General features: G+C 53.2%; 1 protein-coding gene across 1 annotated transcript; it reads left to right on the top strand.

The window, feature by feature from the left end:
- Positions 1–5,771: 5,771 nt before the first annotated feature.
- On the top strand, positions 5,772–19,693 carry PFAS (phosphoribosylformylglycinamidine synthase; the record flags this gene model as incomplete). The annotated part of the gene is made up of 27 exons (XM_080713675.1): positions 5,772–5,926; positions 6,016–6,151; positions 7,281–7,386; positions 7,895–8,084; positions 8,202–8,307; positions 8,644–8,784; positions 8,884–9,008; positions 9,192–9,320; positions 11,531–11,662; positions 11,786–11,914; positions 14,045–14,118; positions 14,228–14,384; positions 14,639–14,700; positions 14,847–15,008; positions 15,256–15,369; positions 15,498–15,629; positions 15,825–16,055; positions 16,220–16,400; positions 16,484–16,567; positions 16,785–16,940; positions 17,055–17,174; positions 17,509–17,654; positions 17,774–17,981; positions 18,081–18,172; positions 18,260–18,374; positions 18,957–19,280; positions 19,383–19,693. Exons 1-27 carry the CDS (start codon positions 5,785–5,787, stop codon positions 19,691–19,693), a joined length of 4,005 nt encoding a protein of 1,334 aa, XP_080569801.1. The 5' UTR covers positions 5,772–5,784.
- Between the last annotated feature and the right edge of the window lie 2,565 nt (positions 19,694–22,258).

Genomic DNA, 22,258 nt, shown 5'->3' with positions numbered 1-22,258 from the left:
GAACAACCTTTGGTTCAATCGTCAATAACACACACACACACACACACACACACACACACATTAGGAGCTTTTTCCTTTTTTTTAATCTGGTGCTGGATATTGTGGGGGGAAAAAAGGGAAAAGCTGTGTGTGTGTGTGTGTGTGTGTGTGTGTATTTTTTGTGTGCTCCACGTGCATTCTCCCTCTGAGCTACACCTCCAGGTCTATTTTATTTTTTATTTTGAAACTGGAGTCTTGCTAGCTTGAAGAGAGTCTCTTTATTTGCTGAGGCTGATCCTCCTGTCTCAGCCTCCCAAGTACTGGGCTTAGAGGCATGCGTCAAAAGTCCTGCTGAACTAAATGTATTTTTTTTTCAGTTCTGTTTTCTATAGTATTATTTTTTAAAAAAGAATTATTAGTAGGATTTGGGCGTGGTGGCGCACGCTTGTAATCCCAGCATTTGGGAGGCTGAAACAGGAGGATCGAGGTTCGCGGCCAGCCTCAGCTACTTAGTGAGGCCCTTTGCAACTCAATGAGACCGTTTCTTTTTGTTTTTTTTCTTTTCTTTTCTTTTTTGCGGGTCTGGGGATGGAACCCAGGGGCATTTGACCTCCGAGCTACACCCCCTGCCCAATTTTTTTATTTTGAAACCGGGTCTCACTGAGTTGCTGAGGGCCTAAGTAGCTGAGGCTGTCCGCGAACCGCGATCCTCCTGTCTCAGCCTCCCGAATGCTGGGATTACAAGTGTGCGCCACCACGCCCGGCGTAGAGCCCCTGTTTCAATATAAAGAGTAAAAAAAATAGGGCTGAGGTGCAGCTCGGAGGTCGAATGCCCCTGGGTTTCATCCCCAGCACCGCAAAAAAAAAAAAAAAAAAAAAAAAAAATTATTAGTGCACTATAGTCACACATCTTAATAGAGTACAAGATGGTAACGGCATACATGCACACATCACCCAATTAGCCCTTCCCCAATTCCCGCCACATTTCCTCTCCCTCCCCCTTCTCATGTTTGGCTTAGTGATTGACTTCGATGTTTGTTAATGTACATCATGTACATTATGAAATGTCCCCCTCCCCCCTCAACCCCTTCAGGTCTCCTTATTGTATTTTCACAAGTGTTAATTCCAGGCCTATTTATGGCCGGTACGCCCCGCCCACAGCGGACGTGGTGGGCGTGTCACGTCGGGGGCGTGGCCGCTCTCCGGCGCGCTCGGATGACGTGGCGAGCGCGCCAAGATTCGCGGGGCTCCGGCGCAGCGTGGACAGTTTCAGGTGAGTAGAGCTACGGCGCGCTGGCCCGGAGCCCCCTCCCGGGTGCAGCCCTTCGTCACCCGCTGCACGTCCGATCCTGGCCTCGCCACTGTCCCCACCAGGCCGAGCGGGTTCCTGGGAGTCCACGTGCCTGTCGTAGTGGGGGCGTCCATGCGTCGCTCGAGCGCGGTCCCCGGACGCGTGACCCAGCCCCCGCACCCCATCCCATTCATTCATTCATTCATTCATTCAACAGAAAGTCTCGGCCACCTTGCTTGTGGTTGGGGACACAACCCTGATGCAGACAAAAATTTCCCCTGCATTCTGGCCCTTAATAATTTCACTGGGAATGATAGGTTAAAAATCGTACTAAAATTATTTCAGGGAGAATGTCCTGAAGGGAGAGAAGAGCTGAGGAGCGGTGGGAATTGAGAGTTCATTCAGCTTGAGGTGGTGGTCCATGCTTGTAGTTCCAGTACTTGGGAGGCTGAGACAGGAGGACCACAGGTTTGAGGTCATTGAGGTCAGTCTTAGCAAAGGAGCGAGACTCAGGAACCTAGTGAGACCCTGGTTTATTTTATTTTTTTTAATTTTTGGTGGTACTGGGGGTGGAACCCAGAAGCTTTCTACCTTCGGGCTATACTCCCAGACCTTTTTATTTTATATTTTATTTGGAAACAGGGTCTCACTAAGTTGCTGAAAGCCTCATTAAGTAGCTGAGTCTGGCTTTGAACCCCTGCGGTCCTCCTGTTTCAGCCTCCCAAGCCCGGGGATTACAAGCGTGGGCCACCATGCCCGGCGAGACCCTGGTTTAAATAGAAAAAAAGGCTGGGGGTGTAGGTCGGAGGTAGAATGCCCCTGGGTTCAATTCCCAGTGCCATGCACGGATACACACACACACGCATACACACACACACACACAACATAAGTTTACAGTACTGAAAAGCTGGAACTTTGGGAACTTAAATGAATACAATAGAAGATTGTGTGATTGGGCCGGGCGTGGTGGCACACACTTGTAATCCCAGCATTTGGGAGGCTGTGACAGGAGGATCATGGTTCTCAGACAGCCTCGGCTACTACTTAGTGAGGCCCTTTGCAACTCAGTAAGACCCTGCTTCAAAAGAAAGAATAAAAAATAGGGCTGGGAGTGTCATTCAGAGGTAGAATGCCCCTGGCTTCCACCCTCAGTAACACACACACACACACACACACAAAGATGGCCATGCTGACCTTGAACCTGAGATCTTGAAATCTCTCCTGTGATCTTCCTGTCTCAGTCTCCCACGTACTGGGATTACAAGCATGTACCACCACGCCCAGCTCCATAGAGTAAATTTTGAATAAGTTAAATTTGAGCTGTCCTGCTCTGCTGGGGAGGGGCAGAGTATATCTCTGAGTATCAGCTCCATTTGTGTGATCATGGTTGACTTGAGTGATGCAGCCAAGGCTAGCATCCTCCCGAGTGCAGGAACAAAAAGAGAACTTCCCATGTTGGTGAGGCCTGTGCTGTCTTAAAGACTGGGGACGCTTCGTATGAGATGGACATTGTAGAGGAGGAGCAAAGGAACAGAGTAGCAGGGTTTGGGACATAAAGCCAAGGTCCTGTTGAGAAACAGTGTTATCAGAAGTTGGAAAGGAGTTGGGGATAGATGTGGAGGGACCTAGTGTCTGGCTAAGGCTTTGGATTTACCTTGAGCAGAGACATAATGTTTGATGTGTTTTGTTTTGCAGGACTGGGGATGGAACCCAGGGATTTTCTACCTCCGAGTATATACCCAGCCCTATTTTTTGTTCTTTATTTTGAAACAGGGTCTCACTGAGTTACAAAGGGCCTTACTAAGTAGCTGAGGCTGTCCGTGAACCACGATCCTCCTGTCTCAGCCTCCCAAATGTTGGTATTACAAGTGTGCACCACCATGCACAGCTTTCCTATTTTTTATTCTTTATTTTGAAACAGGGCCTCACTGAGTCGCGAAAGGCTTCGTTAAATAGCTGAGACTGGCTTTGAATCACAATCCTCCCGTCTCAGCCTCCCAAGTGCCGGGATTATATGCGTGTGACATCATACCCGGCTGAGACATAATGTTTTGAAAGCAGTGAAGTGAAAGAACTATTAGTCTTGGTTCATTTCATCTTCCAGGTTTATACATAGGTTCTGTCTTAGTTCAGGCTGCTATAACAAAATGCATTCAACAACAAAACTTGCTGGGCGTAGTGGCGCACACTTGTAATCCCAGTGCTTGGGAGGCTGAGACAGGAGGATCGCACAGGTTCGAAGCCAGCCTCAGCTACTCAGTGAGGCTCTCAGCAACTTAGTGAGACCCTGTTTCCAAATAAAGTATAAAATAGGTCTGGGAGTATATCCCAGAGGTAGAACAGCCCCTAGGTTCCACCCCCAGAACCACACACACACACACACAACCCACAAACAACAGAACTTTATTTCTAACAGTTCAGGAGGCTGGACCTCTGAGATGGGGTGCCAGCGTGGTTGGCTTCTGGTGGGGGCTCTCTCTTCTGGATTGTACATTACTGACCTGAATCTCACAAGCTGCTTTTTTTTTATGTGTGCGGTGCTGGGGAGTTGAACCCAATGGCTTTCCACTACTGAGCTACAGCCTCAGCCTTGTAAAGCCACTAATTTTTTTTTGGGGGGGGTGTTTGGAGGGGTACTGGGGATGGAACCCAGGGGCATTCTGCTTTCGAGCTACACCCCAACCCTATTTTTTATTCTTTATTTTGAAATGGCCTCACTAAGTTGTGGAGGGCCTCACAGATTGCTGAGGCTGGCTGTGAACCTGCGATCCTCTTATCTCAGCCTCCCAAGTCCTGTGATTACAAGCCTGGACCACCATGCCTGGCTTTAAGGCCACTAATTTCATTCATGAGGGGTCCACCCTTATGACCTAATTATCTTCCTAAAATCCACAACCACCAGTGCTGTAATACTGGAGATTAGGGCACATCACACTGGAAATGGCAGCCCGTTTACTTGTCTCCCTGAATAAAATGAGGACAGAAATGGCTTCTGTCTCGTTCACTATGGTGGTCCTAAGACCTTGCCAAGAATGTGTGGTGTTAAGGATGTACTGTACACACCACTTCCACATTACTAATGCCCAATTTGTTTGTGCTGGGGATTGAACTCCATCTCACACATACTAAGCACATGCTTTACCGTTGAGTTATACCCCCAGCCCATAAAGCCTATATTTTGCAGAGCTAAAAACCCACAAGGTTGCCTTTTTCTAATTACCTTACTTCTGAATGTCCCTGTTATTTTCCCCAACCCCATCCCTATTGACTCAGCTGTTCTTGAAACTTTAAATCAGTTCAGCACATAGGCTCTAGTTTATGTATGTGTGTTTTATTTTATTTTACTTTTTTGGGGGGGGGCATCACTGGGAGTAGAACTCAGTGGTATTCTACCTCCAATCCAAACCCCTAGCTCTTTTTGTGTGTATGTGTGGTATTGGAGATGGCATTGTACCTCTGAGCTTACCCCCAGCCCTATTTTTTTTTTTTTTTTAATTGTGGTACTAGGGGTGGAACCCAGAGGCTTTTTACCTCCGGGCTATACTCCCAGACCTATTTTCTATTTTATTTGGAAAGAGGGTTTCACTAAGTTGCTGAGAGCCTTACTAAGTAGCTGAGGCTGGCTTCGAACCTATGTGATCCTTCTGTCTCAGCCTCCCAAGCGCGGGGATTACAAGCATGTGCCACCACGCCTGGCCCCCCAGCCCAATTTTTCAGTCTTTTTTTTTTTTTTTGGTGGTACTGGGGTTCCTGGAAGCCCTTCTACCTCCGGGCTACACTCCCAGGCCTATTTTTACATTTTATTTTGGAAACAGGCTCTCCTAAGCCAGCGCGCGTGGCTGGCTTCGAACCTGTGCGATCCTCCTGTCTCTACCTTTCAAGCAGGGGGATTACAAGCGTGCACCACCACGCCTGGCCAGTCTTCTTATTTTTGAAACGGTCTCACTGAGTTGCAAAGGGCCTCGCTAAGTAGCTGAGGCTATCTGTAAACCATGATCCTCTGGTCCCTGCCTCCTGAATGCAGGGATTATAAGCGTGGGCTACCACACCTGGCTGCTTATTTTACTGGTTTTTTTTTTTTTTTTTGGTGGTACTGGGGTTCCTGGAAGCCCTTCAACTTCTGGGCTACACTCCCAGACCTATTTTATATTTTTACTTGGAAACAGGGTCTCCTAAGCCAGCACGCGCGGCTGGCTTCGAACCTGCGTGATCCTCTTGTCTCTGCCTCCCAAGTGTGGGGATTACAAGCGTGCGCCACCATGCCCGGCTATTTTACTGTTTTATGATACAGGGGATTGAACCCAGGGACATTCTACCTCTGAGCTATACCCCCAGTCCTATGTTTTATTTTTAAACAGGATCTCACTGAGTAGCTGAGCTGGCTATGAACCCGTGATCCTTCTGTCTCAGCCTCCCAAGTAACAGCTCACAGGCATGGGCCACTACACCTGACTTAGTGTTATATTTTTAGGAATCTAACTCGTATCTCCTCTCCAGGAAGGACACCTGCAGAGATGGCCCCAGTCCTTCACTTCTATGTCCGTCCCTCTGGCCATGAGGGGGCCACGTCAGGGCAGACTCTACGGAAACTGAAAGGGCAGCTGCCTGAGCTGCAGGGGGTAGAGAGTGAACTCTGCTACAATGTGAACTGGACAGGTGGGGCCCCGGCACTGGGTTCTGGAGGGGAATGCCCGACGGACGTCAGCGCCAGGGTGTCAAGGTGTCCTTGCCCTGTCTCCCTGCAGCGGAGGCCCTGCCGAGTCCTGAGGAGATGAAGAGGCTCGGGTGGCTGTTTGGCTGCCCCTTGCTCCTGGATGATGTTGCTCAGGAGTCCTGGCTCCGGCCGGGTCCCAGTGACCTGCTGCTGGAGGTCGGGCCCAGGTATGCGGCTCACCTGGCAGTGGGATTCTCGAGAGGGAGGGAGCCTGGAGAGTGCCATCCAAGGCACATCCTCCCTTTCAAACTCGCCGTCCAGCCGGGCGCAGTGGCGCACGCTTGTCATCCCAGCATTCGGGAGGCTGAGACCGGACGATCGCGGTTCGCGGACAGCCTCAGCTACTTAGTGAGGCCCTCGGCGACTCAGTGAGACCGTGTTTCAAAATAAAGAATAAAAAATAAGGCAGGGGAGCCGGGCGCGGTGGCGCACGCTTGTAATCCCCGCGCTTGGGAGGCTGAGACAGGAGGATCGCGCGGGTTCGAAGCCAGCCTCAGCTACTTAGTGAGGCTCTCAGAAACTTAGTGAGACCCTGTTTCCAAATAAAATATTAAAATATATATATATATATATATATATATATTTATAAAAATATAAAAAATATACTCTGGGAGTATAGCCCGGAGGTAGAAAGCCTCTGGATTCCACCCACAGTACTACCAAAAAATAAATAAATAAATAAGGCAGGGGGTGTAGCTCGAAGGTCAAATGCCCCTGGGTTCCATCCCCAAACCCGCAAAAAAACAAAAACAAAAAACAAACTCACTGTCCACCCCTTCCACTTCCATCCCTCTCTTTTCTCGTGTTCTCAGATTTGTTTTTCCCTCACTCCCTCCTGCTCCCTTCCTAGGACACCGTACATGGGCCTTCCCCGTGTGGGTAGATGCCTTTGGAATTGCACCAGCTCACAGACATGTTCTGAAAAGAAAACAACTTGTATTCTGAGAAATCAAAATCGCAATTTTTTACTTTTTTTTTTTTTTTTTTTTTTTTTAGTATGTATGGTCCTGGGATTGAGCCTAGGGCCTTATGCATGCTAGGTGCACACTCTTCCACTAAGCTAACATCCCCAGCCTCCAAATTGCAGCGGTTTTGATGTTGGAAGGATGGCTGTGGTTTGGTTTGAGTGACTTTTGAGAGCAGGTTTCTTGGCGTCCAGTCTCAAGCCCAGGTTTCACTGGCTTGAGCCCAGTGTTGAGGGGCTGTGTGGGAGGTGGCTGGAGAGCAGTGGACAGGCTCCCCTTCCCAGGGAGGTTTGCCAAGGCTCAGGCCCTACCCGTCCTGCCCGCCCCTCAGGTTGAACTTCTCCACCCCGACCTCCACCAACATCGTGTCTGTGTGCCAGGCCGCAGGGCTGGGGGCTGTGGATCGTGTGGAGACTACCCGGCGCTACCGGCTCTCGGTGAGGCGGTGGGCGATCAGGGTAGAGACTCAGGCAGTGGGTGGGGATGGGCTAGAAGGATGGGCTATTCCGTCCTGTAATCTAGGAAAATACGGGGAGAAGCAGGGGAAGAGTCCTGGCCTCGGGTCTGCCCTCTGTGGTTGTGCAGGTTGCTCACTGCCCGCAGGTACCTGATAGAGGGGTGAATGGCACAGATCCAGCCTTTTCTCCCTGTACCAGTATGAGCACCTTCACATGGACTCATGCGTGGAAAGGGAGTTTTTTGTAACCTTAACAAAGTTGCTGCCCGTGCCAACAATACTACACTTGCTCGGCGTGCTCAAGGCCCTGGACTCGATCCCCAACACCACCAAAAAAAAAAAAAAAAAGAAAGAAAGAAAGAAAGTGCTATATGGTGTGGCAGTGGGCTGGTACTCCATGAATTAAGGGGCCCAGGGTGGTCCCCTCTCTCGATTCTTCATTTGTCTAGCTCTCTATCCCTTGCCTTCTCTGTGCATCTCACCCCTAGTTTGCCCACCGCCCTTCAGCTGAGATGGAGGCCACCGCTCTGGCTATTTTGCATGACCGGATGACAGAGCAGCACTTCCCCCAACCCATCCGGAGCTTCTGCCCTGACCGCCTCCCGGCCCCCCTCAACGGCCCCATCGACATACTAGCTGAAGGTCGGCATGCCCTGGAGAAGGCCAACCAGGAGCTGGGTGAGCAGGGGTCTCTGGAGTGGTGGGGAAGGGCCCCACATGGGCTAGCAATGGTGCCGAGACTTGGACTGTGGTAGCTTGAGTCCCATAGTCAGCTCCTCTGGGTGCCTCTCCCAGGTCTGGCTCTAGACTCCTGGGACCTAGATTTCTACACCAAGCGCTTCCAGGAGCTGCAGCGGAATCCCAGCACTGTGGAGGCCTTTGACTTGGCTCAGTCCAATAGGTGAGGAAGAGCGGGGTCATTCTGATATCTGAGCCCATGGAGGTGGGAAGGGAGGACCACCGGGACCCACCTTCATGGCTCTTTCTTGGTGTGGGGGGTCTCCCTGAGTCGGAGGGCCTGAGCCAACCATCCACCCAGAAATCTGCCTTTAAATCTTGGCTTTTTCTGCAGTTTGACTCTGGATAACCCAGCAGAATGTTTGATGCTTATGATTTTTTTGGATGTATTTTGGCCTGTTATCTAAGTGGACTGGCTGTCACTGCTGTTGACTGGGCTGAGAACTGACCTCTGTTTCTGTTCTGCCTTCCCCTCTACCCTCTACGTGTCGGCCCTCAGCGAGCACAGCCGACACTGGTTCTTCAAGGGCCAGCTCCATGTGGACGGAAAGAAGCTGGCACACTCCCTGTTTGAGTCCATCATGAGCACCCAGATGTCCTCGAACCCTAACAGTGTCCTCAAGTTCTGTGATAACAGCAGGTCAGCTGTGTACTGGACTGGGTGGCTTTGGGCCTGGGACCTGGTTGGGTTGACACAGGCCTTGGGAGGCAAGTGGGTCCAGCATGGACGTGTTCACAGTGCAATCCAGGGGAAGGAAGTCCGATTCCTTCAGCCTGAGGACCCCGCGCAGCCAAGCCGCTTCCGGCAACAGCAGGGACTGCGACATGTTGTCTTCACGGCAGAGACACACAACTTCCCCACAGGTGAGCTGGGTCCTGGGGAGGGATAGGTGAGATCAGAGAGTAGGGGAGGGCAGGGGCCCTGGGTCTCCGAGCTGAGCCTGGGAAGCCAGTTCAGGGAGGCTGCTTGTCTTTATTTCTGTGGGCTGCAGAGGGGTGAGGTTTGTCTCTGTGGCACCCCATATTTCCCACACTCTCTCTTCGCAGGAGTGGCCCCCTTCAGCGGTGCAACCACCGGCACAGGTGGCCGGATCCGAGATGTCCAGTGTACAGGCCGCGGGGCCCACGTGGTGGCTGGCACTGCCGGCTATTGCTTTGGAAACCTGCACATCCCAGGTCCTCTCTCCTCTACCCACCTTCCCTTTCAGGTTCTTTGTCCTGGCAGGCACCAAACACAAACCTCATTCAAGGGTCAAAGGTCAGGGTTCTTTGGGTTCCCTTTCTTGGGAGGGTGGGCTGGCTTTTCACTGACCATGATCCTAGGAGTATACCTATGGTCCAGGAGAGATTTCCGGACTCGCTCTGTAGAACCGTGATTTTCTCTAGACATCCACTCAGCCAGACACATCATACTAGGTTCTTTTATGATCACCTCTTGCGCTCCAAATCCAGTTTCTTAGCCTGTAGGAGAGCCAGTTGTGGTGGTACACACCTGTAATTCTAGTACTTGGGAGGCTGAGACAGAAGGATTGCAGGTTTGCCGTCAGTCTCAGGTACTTTAGTGAGGCCCTCAGAAACTTAGTGTGATCCTATTTTGAAATAAAAAATAAAATATAGGGCCAGAGGTGTAGCTCAGAGGTATAATGCCCCTAGGTTCAATCCTCAGTACTGCAGAAAGAAGGGAGGGAGGGAGGGAGTTGGGTGGGTGGGTTGGGGTATGGCTCAGTGGTGGAGTTCTTGTTTAGCATGTGTGATGATACCCCGGGTTTGATCCCCAGCGCCACCCAAAAGGAAAAAAACTGATCTGATTAGAGGGAAGGCTGGTGTGGGAGGAGAAGAGTGAAACCAGGTTTAACTGCAGGCTCTGCCCTTCACTGAAGTAGACCGTTCCAACCACATAGGTGATCTGTGGTGGTTTAGACTCTTCCCCGGGGATGCTGGCTCCTTCCTTTCTCTTTCTCTCTTTCCCTCCTCCTCCTCCTCCTCCTCCTCCTCCTCCTCCTCCTTCTTCTTCTTCTTCTCTCTCTCTCTCTCTCTCCCTCCCTCCCTCCCTCCCTCCAAGCTATACCCCAACCCTATTTTATTTTTATTTTTATTCCTTTTTTGTGTGTGGTACTAGGGTTCCTGGAAACCCTTCTACCTCCAGGCTACACTCCCAAACCTATTTTATACTTTTTTAATTTGGAAATAGGGTCTCTTAAGCCAGTGCAGCTGGCTTCGAACCTGCGCGATCCTCCTGTCTCCATCTCCCAAGAGCGGGGATTACAAGTGTGCGCCACCACGCCCGGCTTATTTTTATTCTTTATTTACTTTTTTTTTCTTTTTCTTTTTTCTTTTTCTTTTCTTAATGGTACTGGGGCTGGAACCCAGGGGCATTCTAACCTCTGAGAAACAGACACCTTTAGCCCTGATTATTTGTTTGTTTGTTTGTTTGTTTATTGTGGTACTGAGGATGGAACTCAGGGGCATTCTACCCGACACCTCCAGTCCTATTTTTTATTCCTTATTTTGAAAGAGGGTCTCACTGAGTTGCAAAGGGCCTCGATAAGTAGCTGAGGCTGTCCGCCAACCGCCATCATCCAGTCTCTGCCTCCTGAATGCTGGGATTACAAGTGCATACCACCATGTCCGGCTCCTGTTTTACATTTATTTATTTATTTTTGGTGATACTAGAGGTGGAACCCAGAGGTTTTCTACCTCCGGGCTATACTCCCAGATCTTTTTTTTTTTTTTTTTTTTTTTGGTGGTACTGGGGTTCCTGGAAGCCCATCTACCTCCGGGCTACACTCCCAGACCTATTTTATACTTTTTAATTTGGAAACAGGGGTCTCTTAAGCCAGCGCGGCTGGCTTCGAACCTGCGTGATCCTCCTGTCTCTGCCTCACAAGCGCGGGGATTACAAGCGTGCGCCACCACGCCCGGCTCTATTTTATATTTTATGTGGAAACAGGGTCTCAATAAGTTGCTGAGAGCCTCACTAAGTAGCTGAGGCTGTCTTTGAACCTGTATGATCCTCCTGTCTCAGCCTCCCAAGCGCTGGGATTACAGATGTACGTCACCACGCCCGGCTGTTTTACTTTTATTTTGAAACAGTCTCACTAGGTTGATGAGAGTCTCACTAGGTTGATGAAGCTTTCCTTGAACCTGGATCCTCCTGTCTCAGCCTCCCAAGTACTGAGATTACAAGCGTGCACCACCACACCCAACTCCTGTTTTATTATTTTATTTTATTTTGAAACAGGGTCTCACTAGGTTGATGAGGCTTTCCTTGGACCTGTGACCCTCCTGTCTCAGCCTCCCAAGTACTGAGATTACAAGTGTGCACCACCATGCCTGGCTTCCATCTGTCATCTTAAAATCCATCCCATTTTCTATATCCCTTCCAGGTTACAGTCTGCCCTGGGAAGACCCGAGCTTCAAGTACCCTGGGAACTTTGCCCAGCCCCTGGAGGTTGCCATTGAGGCCAGTAATGGGGCGTCTGACTATGGCAATAAGTTTGGGGAGCCAGTGCTGGCCGGTGAGTCTGCCGATGTGAAGGGTTAACGGACATCTGGTCCCAGAGGTGTATGTGGGTGGGATGTGGTATTGTGCAGATGCTGGGAACTGGTTCCGACCCTGCCTCTTGATGTGCACACCCCAGGCTTTGCCCGCTCCTTGGGCCTCCAGCTCCCAGATGGCCAGCGGCGTGAGTGGATCAAGCCCATCATGTTTAGTGGAGGCATTGGGTCCATGGAAGCTGCGCATGTGGGCAAGGAGGCCCCAGAGCCGGGTAAGAGCCTGCCACCTTCCTCTGCACCCAGTCAGCTTTCTCTCCAGCACAGGATGGCTCTGGGAGGGACCTGAGGGCACATTTTTGTGTTTTGTTTTGTATTTTTTTTTGTGGCACTGGGGACTGAACCCAGGGTCATTCTATCTCCAGTCTACACCTCCAGCCCTGTTTGATTTTATTTTGAAACAGGGTCTCCCTAAGTTGATGAGAGTCTTACTATTTGCTGAGGCTGCTCTCAAACCTGGGATCTTTTTGTCTCAGCCTCCCAATTACTGGGATTACAAGCGTGCACCACCATGCCTGGCTCATGGCTAGTTTTGTTTTTTTGTTTTGGTGGTATTGGGGTTCCTGGAAACCCTTCTACCTCGGGGCTACACTCCCAGACCCTTTTTTTTTTTTTTTTTTGAAACAGGGTCTCTTAAGCCAGCGCGGCTGGCTTCGAACCTGTGCGATCCTCCTGTCTCCGCCTCCCAAGCGCGGGGATTACAAGCGTGCGTCACCACGCCTGGCTTTGTGGTTAGTTTTTAACCCCTGGCTAGTGTTTCTTCTCCCTAGACTAGGTTTTCAAGGCGGGGCAGGGCTTTATGCCAGCGGGCCGTCTCAGTCTCTGTTCCTTTAGTCTCCTCTGCTTGTCTGCATGGCAGGGGCCCTCACCCCTACCTGGGGTGCTTCTGGACCACACCCTGTTGAGTCAAGGCAGCCACTGTTTACTCAGTACCTGCTGTGCACCAAAGGCTTTTATTAAGACCTTTATTTGCTTACTCAGTCCAATTGAGCAAACATACTGAGTGCCCGTTGTATGCTGGGTACCATATTAAGAGCAAGATAAAAGCTCAAGCCTGAGTGTGGTGGCACACACCTCCTTTAATCCCAGCACTTGGGAGGCTGATTCTGATTTGGGACTAGTCTTGGTAATATAGTGAGACTCTCAGCTACCTAGTGAAACCCTATTTTAAAATATAAAATAAGTGGGGCGTGGTGGCACAGGCTTATAATCCCAGTACGTGGTAGTCTGAGACAGGAGGATGACAGGTTTGTAGCCAACCTCAGCTACTTAGTGAGGCCATCTGCAACTTAATGAGATCCTGTTTTAAAAGTAAAGAATAAGGAGCTGGGCATGTTGGTGCACACTTGTAATCCCAGTACTTAGAAGGCTGAGACAGGAGGATCGTGGCTGGTGGCCAGCCTCAGCTACTTAGTGAGGCTCTCAGCAACTTAGTGAGACCCTGTTTCCAAATATAAAATAGGTCTTGGAGTGTACCCCGGATGTAGAAAGCCCCTGGGTTCCATCCCCAGTACCACACACACACACACAGACATAAAAAGAAATAGGGTATCACTAGGTTGCACAGTCTCTTATTAAGTATCTAAGGCTGGCTGTGAACCTGTGATTTCCTGTCTCATCAGCTTCTCAAGTATTGAGATTATAAACATACACTACCAAGCCCAGCTTGTGTGTGTGTGTGTGTGTGTGTGTATGTGGTACTGGGGGTGGAACCCAGGGGCTTTTCTACCTCTGAGCTATACTCCCAGACCTATTTCTTAATATTTTATTTGAAAATGGTCTCACTAAGTTGCTGAGAGCCTCACTAAGTAGCTGAGGCTGGCTTTGAACCTGTGTGATCCTCTTGTCTCAGCCTACCAAGCGCGGGGATTACAAGCGTGCGCCACCACGCCCGGCCCAGCTATGTTTTGAAACAGCTTTCATTAAATTGCTGAGGCTAGCCACAAATCTTCAGTCCTCTTGTCTCAGCCTCTTAAATCCTGGGATTACAGGCATGTGCCAACACGCCTGGCTCCATAGGTACTCTTGTACCATTGGGAATGAATTCACAGAATAAATTCCTTCAAGTATATTTTCCCAGAGAAAAGATGCATTCGTGGGGGGGGGGGGGAGACCAGGGCTTCACCTGTACTATGTGCTCCACTACTGACCGCAAGTGTTTGTAACTCATAGGTGTGACCACATCGCCCTCTGTAGAGGTTGTACCACTTTATCCTCCTGTCAGCCCAGTGGAGTATTAGGTCTCTTCCTCTCGCATCTGTTTCCTTTGTCCTCGCACTGCGCCTGGCTTTAGAGGCCTCTCGTGTTGGCTTCTCCTGTATTCTGGTCTACCCTCTTCTTTGCAGGCATGGAGGTTGTAAAGGTTGGGGGTCCTGTCTACAGGATTGGAGTTGGCGGGGGAGCTGCTTCGTCTGTGCAGGTGAATGGCACCGGCTGTCTGCACACTCCCTGGTGGCCCGGGCCTCCTGCGTGGCTGGGGTGGGCGTTGCCAGGCGCTCTGGACTGAGCCACGCTTTATGTTCCCTCAGGTGCAGGGAGACAATGCCAGTGACCTGGACTTTGGGGCTGTGCAGCGGGGAGACCCAGAAATGGAGCAGAAGATGAACCGCGTGATCCGGGCTTGTGTGGAGGCCCCTGGGGGAAACCCCATCTGCAGCCTCCACGACCAGGGGGCCGGTGGCAACGGTGAGGGAAGCAGTTGAGACAAGGGGCTGAGCCTGCCTAGTCTCCTGCCAGATTTGGTTTAGGAAGAGTCCACAAGGCTTAGAGTCCCCTTCTCTATCCCCTAAACATTCTCTTCAAGTTCAGAGTTGGAGGGGTCTGGAGCCCGCTGCAGGGCGTAGCAGCAACTCCTACGGGGACACACAGAATTAGGTGCTCCCTGGGCGGCCAGGAGCTGACTGGTGAAATGGTTGCCTTTCCCTGCAATCCCCCACCAGGCAATGTCCTGAAGGAGCTGAGCGACCCCGAGGGGGCCGTCATTTACACCAGCCGCTTCCAGGTGGGTCACGCTACCCAGAGACTGACAATCCCTGTTCCATCCCAGCTGGACACCCCTTCTGCTCCCCATTCCTCCTAGCAGCAGTGTGGGGTATGGGGGTACCTACTCACCCCTCTCCTTTCTTCCTCCCTGCTATGGCTTTGCAGCTGGGTGACCCAACCCTAAATGCTCTGGAAATCTGGGGGGCTGAGTACCAGGAATCAAATGCACTTCTCCTGAGGCCCCCCCACCAGGGCTTCCTGAGTCGGGTCAGTGCCCGGGAACGCTGCCCAGTTTGCTTCGTGGGAACCATCACTGGAGACAAGAGGGTGAGTTGGCACCAGGAGCAGATGCTGGGCAGGCTGGGGCAGGCTGCATCCCTGGGCTTTCGAGGGAGGAGAGGGGAGGAGGGTGGGAGGAGGGGCAACCAAGGCGTTGTGGGGTAGGGAGAAGGTAGGAGCTCTACAGAGGCTGCTGAACGAGGGGTGGGAGGAGCAGGTGTGCCTGCTCTCTGGGAGCATTTTCTGCTGGTGTCCAAAGTCACATTCCCTCTGGGTGGTGTTGCTGGCTCCATAGATAGTGCTGGTGGATGATCGCAAATGTCCTGCGGGACAAAATGGCCAGGGCGATGCGCCCCCGACCCCTGTGGACCTGGAGCTGGACTGGGTGTTGGGCAAGATGCCCCAGAAGGTATACGGGGTGGGTGGGAGTGTGTTTCTGCTGCGGCTCTCACCCCAGGTTCCCCTTTACACCTCTGTGTCACCTGTGTGTCCATGCTTCTTGGTGCTCACACTCAGCTGTCGCCCTGTCTGTTGCAGGAGTTCTTCCTCCAGAGGAATCTCCCTGTGCTGCAGCCCCTGGCCCTGCCTCCAGGGCTGAGTGTGCGCCAGGCTCTCGAGCGGGTCCTGAGGCTGCCCGCTGTGGCCAGCAAGCGCTACCTCACCAACAAGGTCCTCCCAGCACCCCTTCCCCCCACTCATGTTCTCCTGGCCTTAGGACTGGGATGGGGTTCCCCAGGCCTGGGAGGAGTGGCAGGACGGGAGGGCAACCCTTCTGATGACCTGGTCTTGCTGCTCTGTGTCCCTGGGGGCTGGTGGAGGAGCACTTGGTTTCTCTGTCCTTGCTAATTGTACCTGGTTCCACAGGTGGACCGCTCCGTGGGCGGCCTGGTGGCCCGACAGCAGTGTGTGGGGCCCCTGCAGACCCCTCTAGCTGATGTAGCCATCGTGGCCCTGAGTCACCAGGAGCTCGTAGGGGCTGCCACGGCCCTGGGAGAGCAGCCAGTCAAGAGCCTGCTGGATCCCAAGGTTGCTGCCCGGCTGGCTGTCGCTGAAGCCCTCACCAACCTGGTGTTTGCTCTGGTCACTGACCTCCGGGTGCGTTCCCTGCAGCGCCTGCCCTGGGCTCCAGGCCTTTGGGATACTGCTGCAGCCACCACTTAGCCTCTTACCCTTCGCTTTGTGCCAATGACCTCCCAGTTCCTCTGTACCCTGGAGTCTGCGTTGCCCATCCCTCTAATGCCTTGTCCCCACGGTTACAGGATGTGAAGTGCAGCGGGAACTGGATGTGGGCAGCCAAGCTCCCAGGGGAGGGAGCAGCTCTGGCCGATGCCTGTGAAGCCATGGTGGCAGTGATGGCGGCTCTGGGTGTGGCGGTGGATGGCGGAAAGGACTCCCTCAGCATGGCTGCCCGGGTCGGCGCTGAGACCGTGCGGGCTCCTGGTGAGGCGAGCCCGGGGATGGGGCAGGGAGGGGACACTGGGGCTAGGCTGGAATTTCCTTCTTGCTTCCTTCTTGCTCTGCAGGATCCCTGGTCATTTCAGCCTATGCTGTTTGTCCAGACATCACAGCCACGGTGACCCCAGACCTCAAGCGCCCTGGAGGGAGAGGTATGGATTCATCTTACGCCTCACCGTGTGTGTTCTAAGTTTGGTCTTTGGTTTGGAGCCTGTTTTGTAAGGACAAGGCTTCCTCCTCTTGGTCCTGGGCTGTTTTGTTGGCTGGGACTGGTGGTCTGGGGCGTCTCATTGCATGCTGGGAATGGCAGCGCTCTGAGCGCTCGGGAAGGGAAGCTCTGCCTCCCCTCATCCCTCCCTGTCTTCCTAGGCCATCTGCTATATGTGCCCCTGAGCCCGGGGCAGCACCGGCTGGGGGGCACAGCTCTGGCCCAGTGCTTCTCACAGCTTGGGGAGCAGCCCCCCGACCTGGACCTCCCTGAGAACCTGGTTCGTGCCTTCAGCATCACCCAGGGGCTGCTGAAAGGTGAGCCCTGGGGAGGTGGTACGCGTGGGGAAGGAGGGACCCGGAAGCCCTTCTCCGTGTGTGCTTACCTTCTGACTCCAGGAGTGGGTGCTGAGCTCTTCCTCCTTCCTCCAGATCGCCTCCTCTGCTCTGGCCACGATGTCAGTGATGGAGGCCTCATCACCTGCCTACTAGAGATGGCCTTTGCCGGGAATTGTGGGATAGAGGTGGACATACCTGCCCCTGGGGTCGATGGTGAGGAACGCAGGGTCTAGACTCAGGCCTGGGCTGCCCACCCTGCAGGTCCCATCGCCCAGCAAAGACTGGCATGTCCCCCACCCCCTTTTCCCTGAGTCTCCCCCAACTGTCTCTTCTGGGCTGCCTTGTGACAGCTGAACTGACAGTAGCCACCGTGGTGTTCCTGATCACACCCCATGAGATGTCTGACGTCTCCAATGCAACTTCCGTGGCCCCCCCACTCGCAGCGCTCACCCGCTCCTGATCACTGCCTTGGCTGTACCTCAGGCCCCACCTTGGTGTCCCAGACCACACCCCAGACACCTGACGTCCTCTTCCCTTGCTCTCCCAGTGCTGCCAGTGCTGTTCGCCGAGGAGCCCGGCCTGGTGCTGGAGGTGCAGGGGTCTGACCTGGCTGGGGTGCTGCAGCGGTACCGAGGTGCTGGCCTCCAGTGCCTGGAGCTGGGCCACACAGGCGAGGCCGGGCCCCACGCCATGGTGAGGAGCCCAGGGAGTGCGCGGTGCTTGGGGTGGTCAGAGTGAGGGCGCCACAGGCCGCTCTGCCAGCCTGGGAGGCTGTCCTTTCTCTTGGCCCTTGACTGACCTGCTCTCTCCAGACCCGGGTGTCAGTGAACGGGGCTGTGGTTGTGGAGGAGCCCGTTGGGCAGCTGCGCGCCCTCTGGGAGGAAACAAGTTTCCAGCTGGACCGGCTGCAGGCGGAGCCACGCTGCGTGGCAGAAGAGGAACAGGGCCTGAGAGAGCGAACAGGGCCCAGCTACTGCCTGCCCCCCACCTTCCCCAGGGCCTCCGTGCCCCGCGAGCCTGGTGAGGGAGCACTACAGAGGCCTGGCCTGCCCTGCAGAAGGCGTCTGGCAAGTGGGGTGGGGAAGTAGCTCTCCAGTCCAGAGACACTCCTCCTTCCAGGTGGTCCTACTCCCCGAGTTGCCATCTTGCGAGAAGAGGGTAGTAATGGAGACCGGGAGATGGCCGATGCCTTCCACTTGGCTGGGTTTGAGGTGAGCAGGGTGGCTGGCCTTGGTGAGCTGGGGCCTTGATCTGGCCTGGGGCTGTGTGCCCTTTGACCCCCGCCTCCATCCTGCTAGGTGTGGGATGTGACCATGCAGGACCTCTGCACGGGGGCCATCGGGCTGGACACGTTCCGCGGTGTGGCCTTCGTGGGCGGCTTCAGCTATGCAGACGTCTTGGGCTCTGCCAAAGGTCAGTGTCATGCTTGCGCGTGCTCCCTCTGCCCCATCCTGAAGAGCTGCCTTCGGCCCTGCCCTTCCTGGCGTGCGGAATGGCCTCACCTCCACAGAGCCAGGGCAGAGTGGGCACATGGGTTCAGGGTAGGTGCCAGAAGGCCCAAGGGAGATGTGAATGAGAGGTGCTCTGGGTCGCGCCATCCTGGAGGGCGTATATATGATCCACAGGGGCAGCTGCTGCTCTCAACAGGTTGTCCTGTTGGGAAGCTGGCTCAACACGGCCAGATCCTCCAGGGTTTCAGGAGAAGCCCCAATTCCAGAGTTTGTATAAAATTTTACTTTTAAGTGTTAAGCAGCTAAGTAAATACCTTTGAAAATGTTCTGCTGGCCCATCAAAAACAAAATCATGGGCCATCTGTGGCCCAGCAGTTGGCGACGTGGGATGTAAGCAGGTAAGCCCATTTCTTCCCTCTGGTGCCGAAGCTCTGCGGGGAGGGCCACGAGTGGAACGGGAGAGCAGCTGTCCCCCTGCATTCCTTGCTTCCCCTTTTCTGAGGCCATCCACATCTCGCCCCAACTTTCCCTGTTCTTTCTTTAGGGTGGGCTGCTGCCGTGACCTTTCATCCCCGGGCTGGGGCTGAGCTGAGGCGCTTCCGGAAGCGGCCAGACACCTTCAGCCTGGGCGTGTGTAATGGCTGTCAGCTGCTGGCTCTGCTGGGCTGGGTGGGAGGCGACCCCAGTGAAGAGGCAGGGGAAGTGGGCGATGGCTCCTGGCCCACGCAGCCCGGCCTCCTGCTCCGTCACAACCTGTCTGGGCGTTTTGAGTCTCGCTGGGCCAGCGTGCATGTGGGCCCAGGGCCGGCCCTGATGCTGCGAGGGATGGAGGGCGCCGTGCTGCCCGTGTGGAGCGCCCATGGGGAAGGTCAGGCCCGGCCCGGGAAGGCAGGGGAGGTCTGCGGAGCCGGGGCCGGGCTGGGGAGGCCTGGAGGAGCTTGCCTTTCATTTCCGTCTCTTCCCCTCCCAGGTTACATGGCATTTTCTTCTCCGGAACTCCAAGCCCAGATCGAGGCCAGGGGCTTGGCTCCCCTGCATTGGGCAGATGATGACGGAAACCCCACGGAGAAGTACCCCCAGAATCCCAATGGGTCTCCAGGGGGCGTGGCTGGCGTCTGCTCCCGTGACGGCCGCCACCTGGCACTCATGCCTCACCCTGAGCGGGCCGTGAGGCCTTGGCAGTGGGCGTGGCGCCCCCCTCCATTTGACACGCTGGCCACCTCCCCTTGGCTTCAGCTCTTCATCAATGCCTGGAACTGGACTCAGGGAGCAGGCTGCTAGGCAGGCCAGGGCGGCTGGCCTCCTCCCATCACGTCAGGAGCACCCCATGTGATTTCCAAAGGTGTCAGACGAGGACAAAAATGCCAAGGGAATCCCAGCCGATTTGCCCGTCTGCCCACCACAGCCTGGCCTGCTGTCCGTAATTCTCTGTTCTAACACCATTTGCCCCTTCTCGCGCCCAGGAAGCTCCTGGCCTGGCGCAGAGAGCTGGCGAGGTGGCGGGGAGGGGCAGCCCCGGCAGTCGCTGCGCCGTGCCTTGTTTCCCTCCTTCAGTCTCCGAGGGGTGTGTCGTATGTCTCCCTTTCTTGCCGCGTTTGGGGCCTGGGAACCGCCCCTCCAGATGTCCTCATTCTCCTCTGAAAACAGCTAAAGCTTTCCAGATTCCTGTCCACATGTGCTGTGCTAGATGGATTTGTTGCAGAGGCTTCCCTGACGGTGTCTGGCTGTGCCTAGGGGCTGGCCTGGCACCCACCTCTGGCCTCAACATTCTCCACAGTTATTTCTCCTAACTTAGCAGTTCCCTGTCTGATAGTTTGCATCTTGTGTCTAGAGCAGAGCCCTTAGTTTATTGGAGTACTACCTCTTCATTCCATGAATGTTTGTTGATTAGCTATTGGGTCAAGCCTCAGTTTTTGGTCTAATAAAATTTTGAATAATAGCCGTATGAGCCAGGTATTGGTGGCGCATGGCCTATAATCCCAGTACTTGAGAGGCTGAGACAGGAGGATCGCAGGTTCGAGGCCAGCCTCAGCAACTAGTGAGATTCTCATCCACCTAGCGAGACCCTGTTTCAAAAAAATAAAATAGAACTGGGGGTATAGCTCAGAGATAGAATATCCCTGGGTTTAATCCCCAGTACCACAGCCGGGCGTGGTGGCGCACGCTTGTAATCCCCGCGCTTGGGAGGCTGAGACAGGAGGATCTTGCAGGTTCAAAGCCAGCCTCAGCTACTTAGTGAGGCTCTCAGCAACTTAGTGAGACCCTGTTTCCAAATAATATATAAAATGGGTCTGGGAGTATAGCCCGGAAGTAGAAAGCCTTTGGGTTCCACCCCCAGTACCACCAAAAAAATAAATAATAATCCCCAGTACCACAAAAATAAAATAATGGCTATACATAGTTCCACTGAGCCAAGCAGGTCCTAATGATTATATATATATATATTAATGTAGATGTATATATGTGTGTGTATATATGTATATATATGAATTATTTTTGTGCGTGGTACTAGGGATTGAAGCCAGGGGTATTCAACTTCTGAGCTGCGCCTCCAGCCCTACTTTATCTTGAAACTCACTAGACTGATGAGTCTTCACTTGCTGAGGCCGTCCTTAAATGTGCAGTCCTGTCTCGGTCTCCCAGGTACCGGGATCACAGGCACACACCACCACACCGGGCACTGAATCTGACCTAATGGTCGTAAACATCAAGTGAGGTGCTTGATGGACTCCCCTGTTTTAGCAAGGAAGAATTTAAGGTTAACCGAACTTTGTGGCACTGGTCAGAACTTGTAAGGGACGGCCCGGGCCACGCGCGCCAGGCTGCCTTGCTCCTGCGCGCCCCCTCCCCCCGTGATGCGCGTCAAGCTTTCCTACTGAGTGTCTCCCATCGTCCCTTGCTTCCTTTGCTCTACAGATGTGTACAGGGCTCACGTCCTCCTGACACTTCTGTTGTGCAGCTGGAGCCAGTTGGCTCTCTAAAAAGTTTGATAATCTTGATTAAAGTAGTTTCCCTGGAAATGGAGCCTGGACTCCTAGGTCCCTGAGGGTACCAGGGGCTACAGGGAAAGGAGGGAGGCTGGGCACAAAGTGCTCTTGATAGGGAGTCCCACTCGAAGAGGTGGGTGACGAAGTAATATTAAGTTGTGGGTGAGAGGCTAGAAAGTAGAGCTCAGTGGTGACGTACTCGCCCAGCATTTGCAGGGCCCTGGCCTCCATCTCCAGCACCTCCCAAAAGGGTAAGGGTGTGTGTCCATGAAAGACAACTCAGAGCTGAGTGTAGTGGCACACGCTTGTAATCCCAGCATTTGGGAGGCTGAGAAAGGAGGTTCAGAGGTTTGCGGTCAGGCTCAGCCAGGAAGTGAGGCCTTCCACAACTTAGTAAGACCTTGTTTCAAAAAACTCAAATGTTAGGCCGGGCGTGGTTGTGCACACTGTGTAATCCCAGCACTAGAGAGGCTGAAACAGCATCGTGGTTCATGACCAGCCTCAGCTACTTAGGCCTTTTGCAACCCAGTGAGTCCCTGTTTGGAAATAAAGAATAAAAAGTAGTTCTATGGTGTAGCTCAGAGGTAGGATGCCCCTGGCTTCCATCCCCCCACAAAACAAAACAAACAAACAAACAAAAACTCATGTTTCCTTCATTGCTTTCTAAAATATGACCTGTCCTGAGCAGGGTACTATTCCTAAGGATTTTTTTTTTTTTTTTAGTATGGTACTGGGGACAGAACCCAGGGTCCTTCTACCTCTAGGCTATACTCCCAGACATATATTTTATTTGGAAACAGGGTCTCACTAAATAACCAAGAGCTTCACTAAATAGCTGAGGCTGGCTTTGAACCTGCAC

Source organism: Muscardinus avellanarius, assembly GCF_963383645.1.
Source record: "Muscardinus avellanarius genome assembly, chromosome: 16".
Taxonomy (NCBI): Eukaryota; Metazoa; Chordata; class Mammalia; order Rodentia; family Gliridae; genus Muscardinus; species Muscardinus avellanarius.
This window is presented reverse-complemented; position numbering and strand designations above follow the sequence as displayed.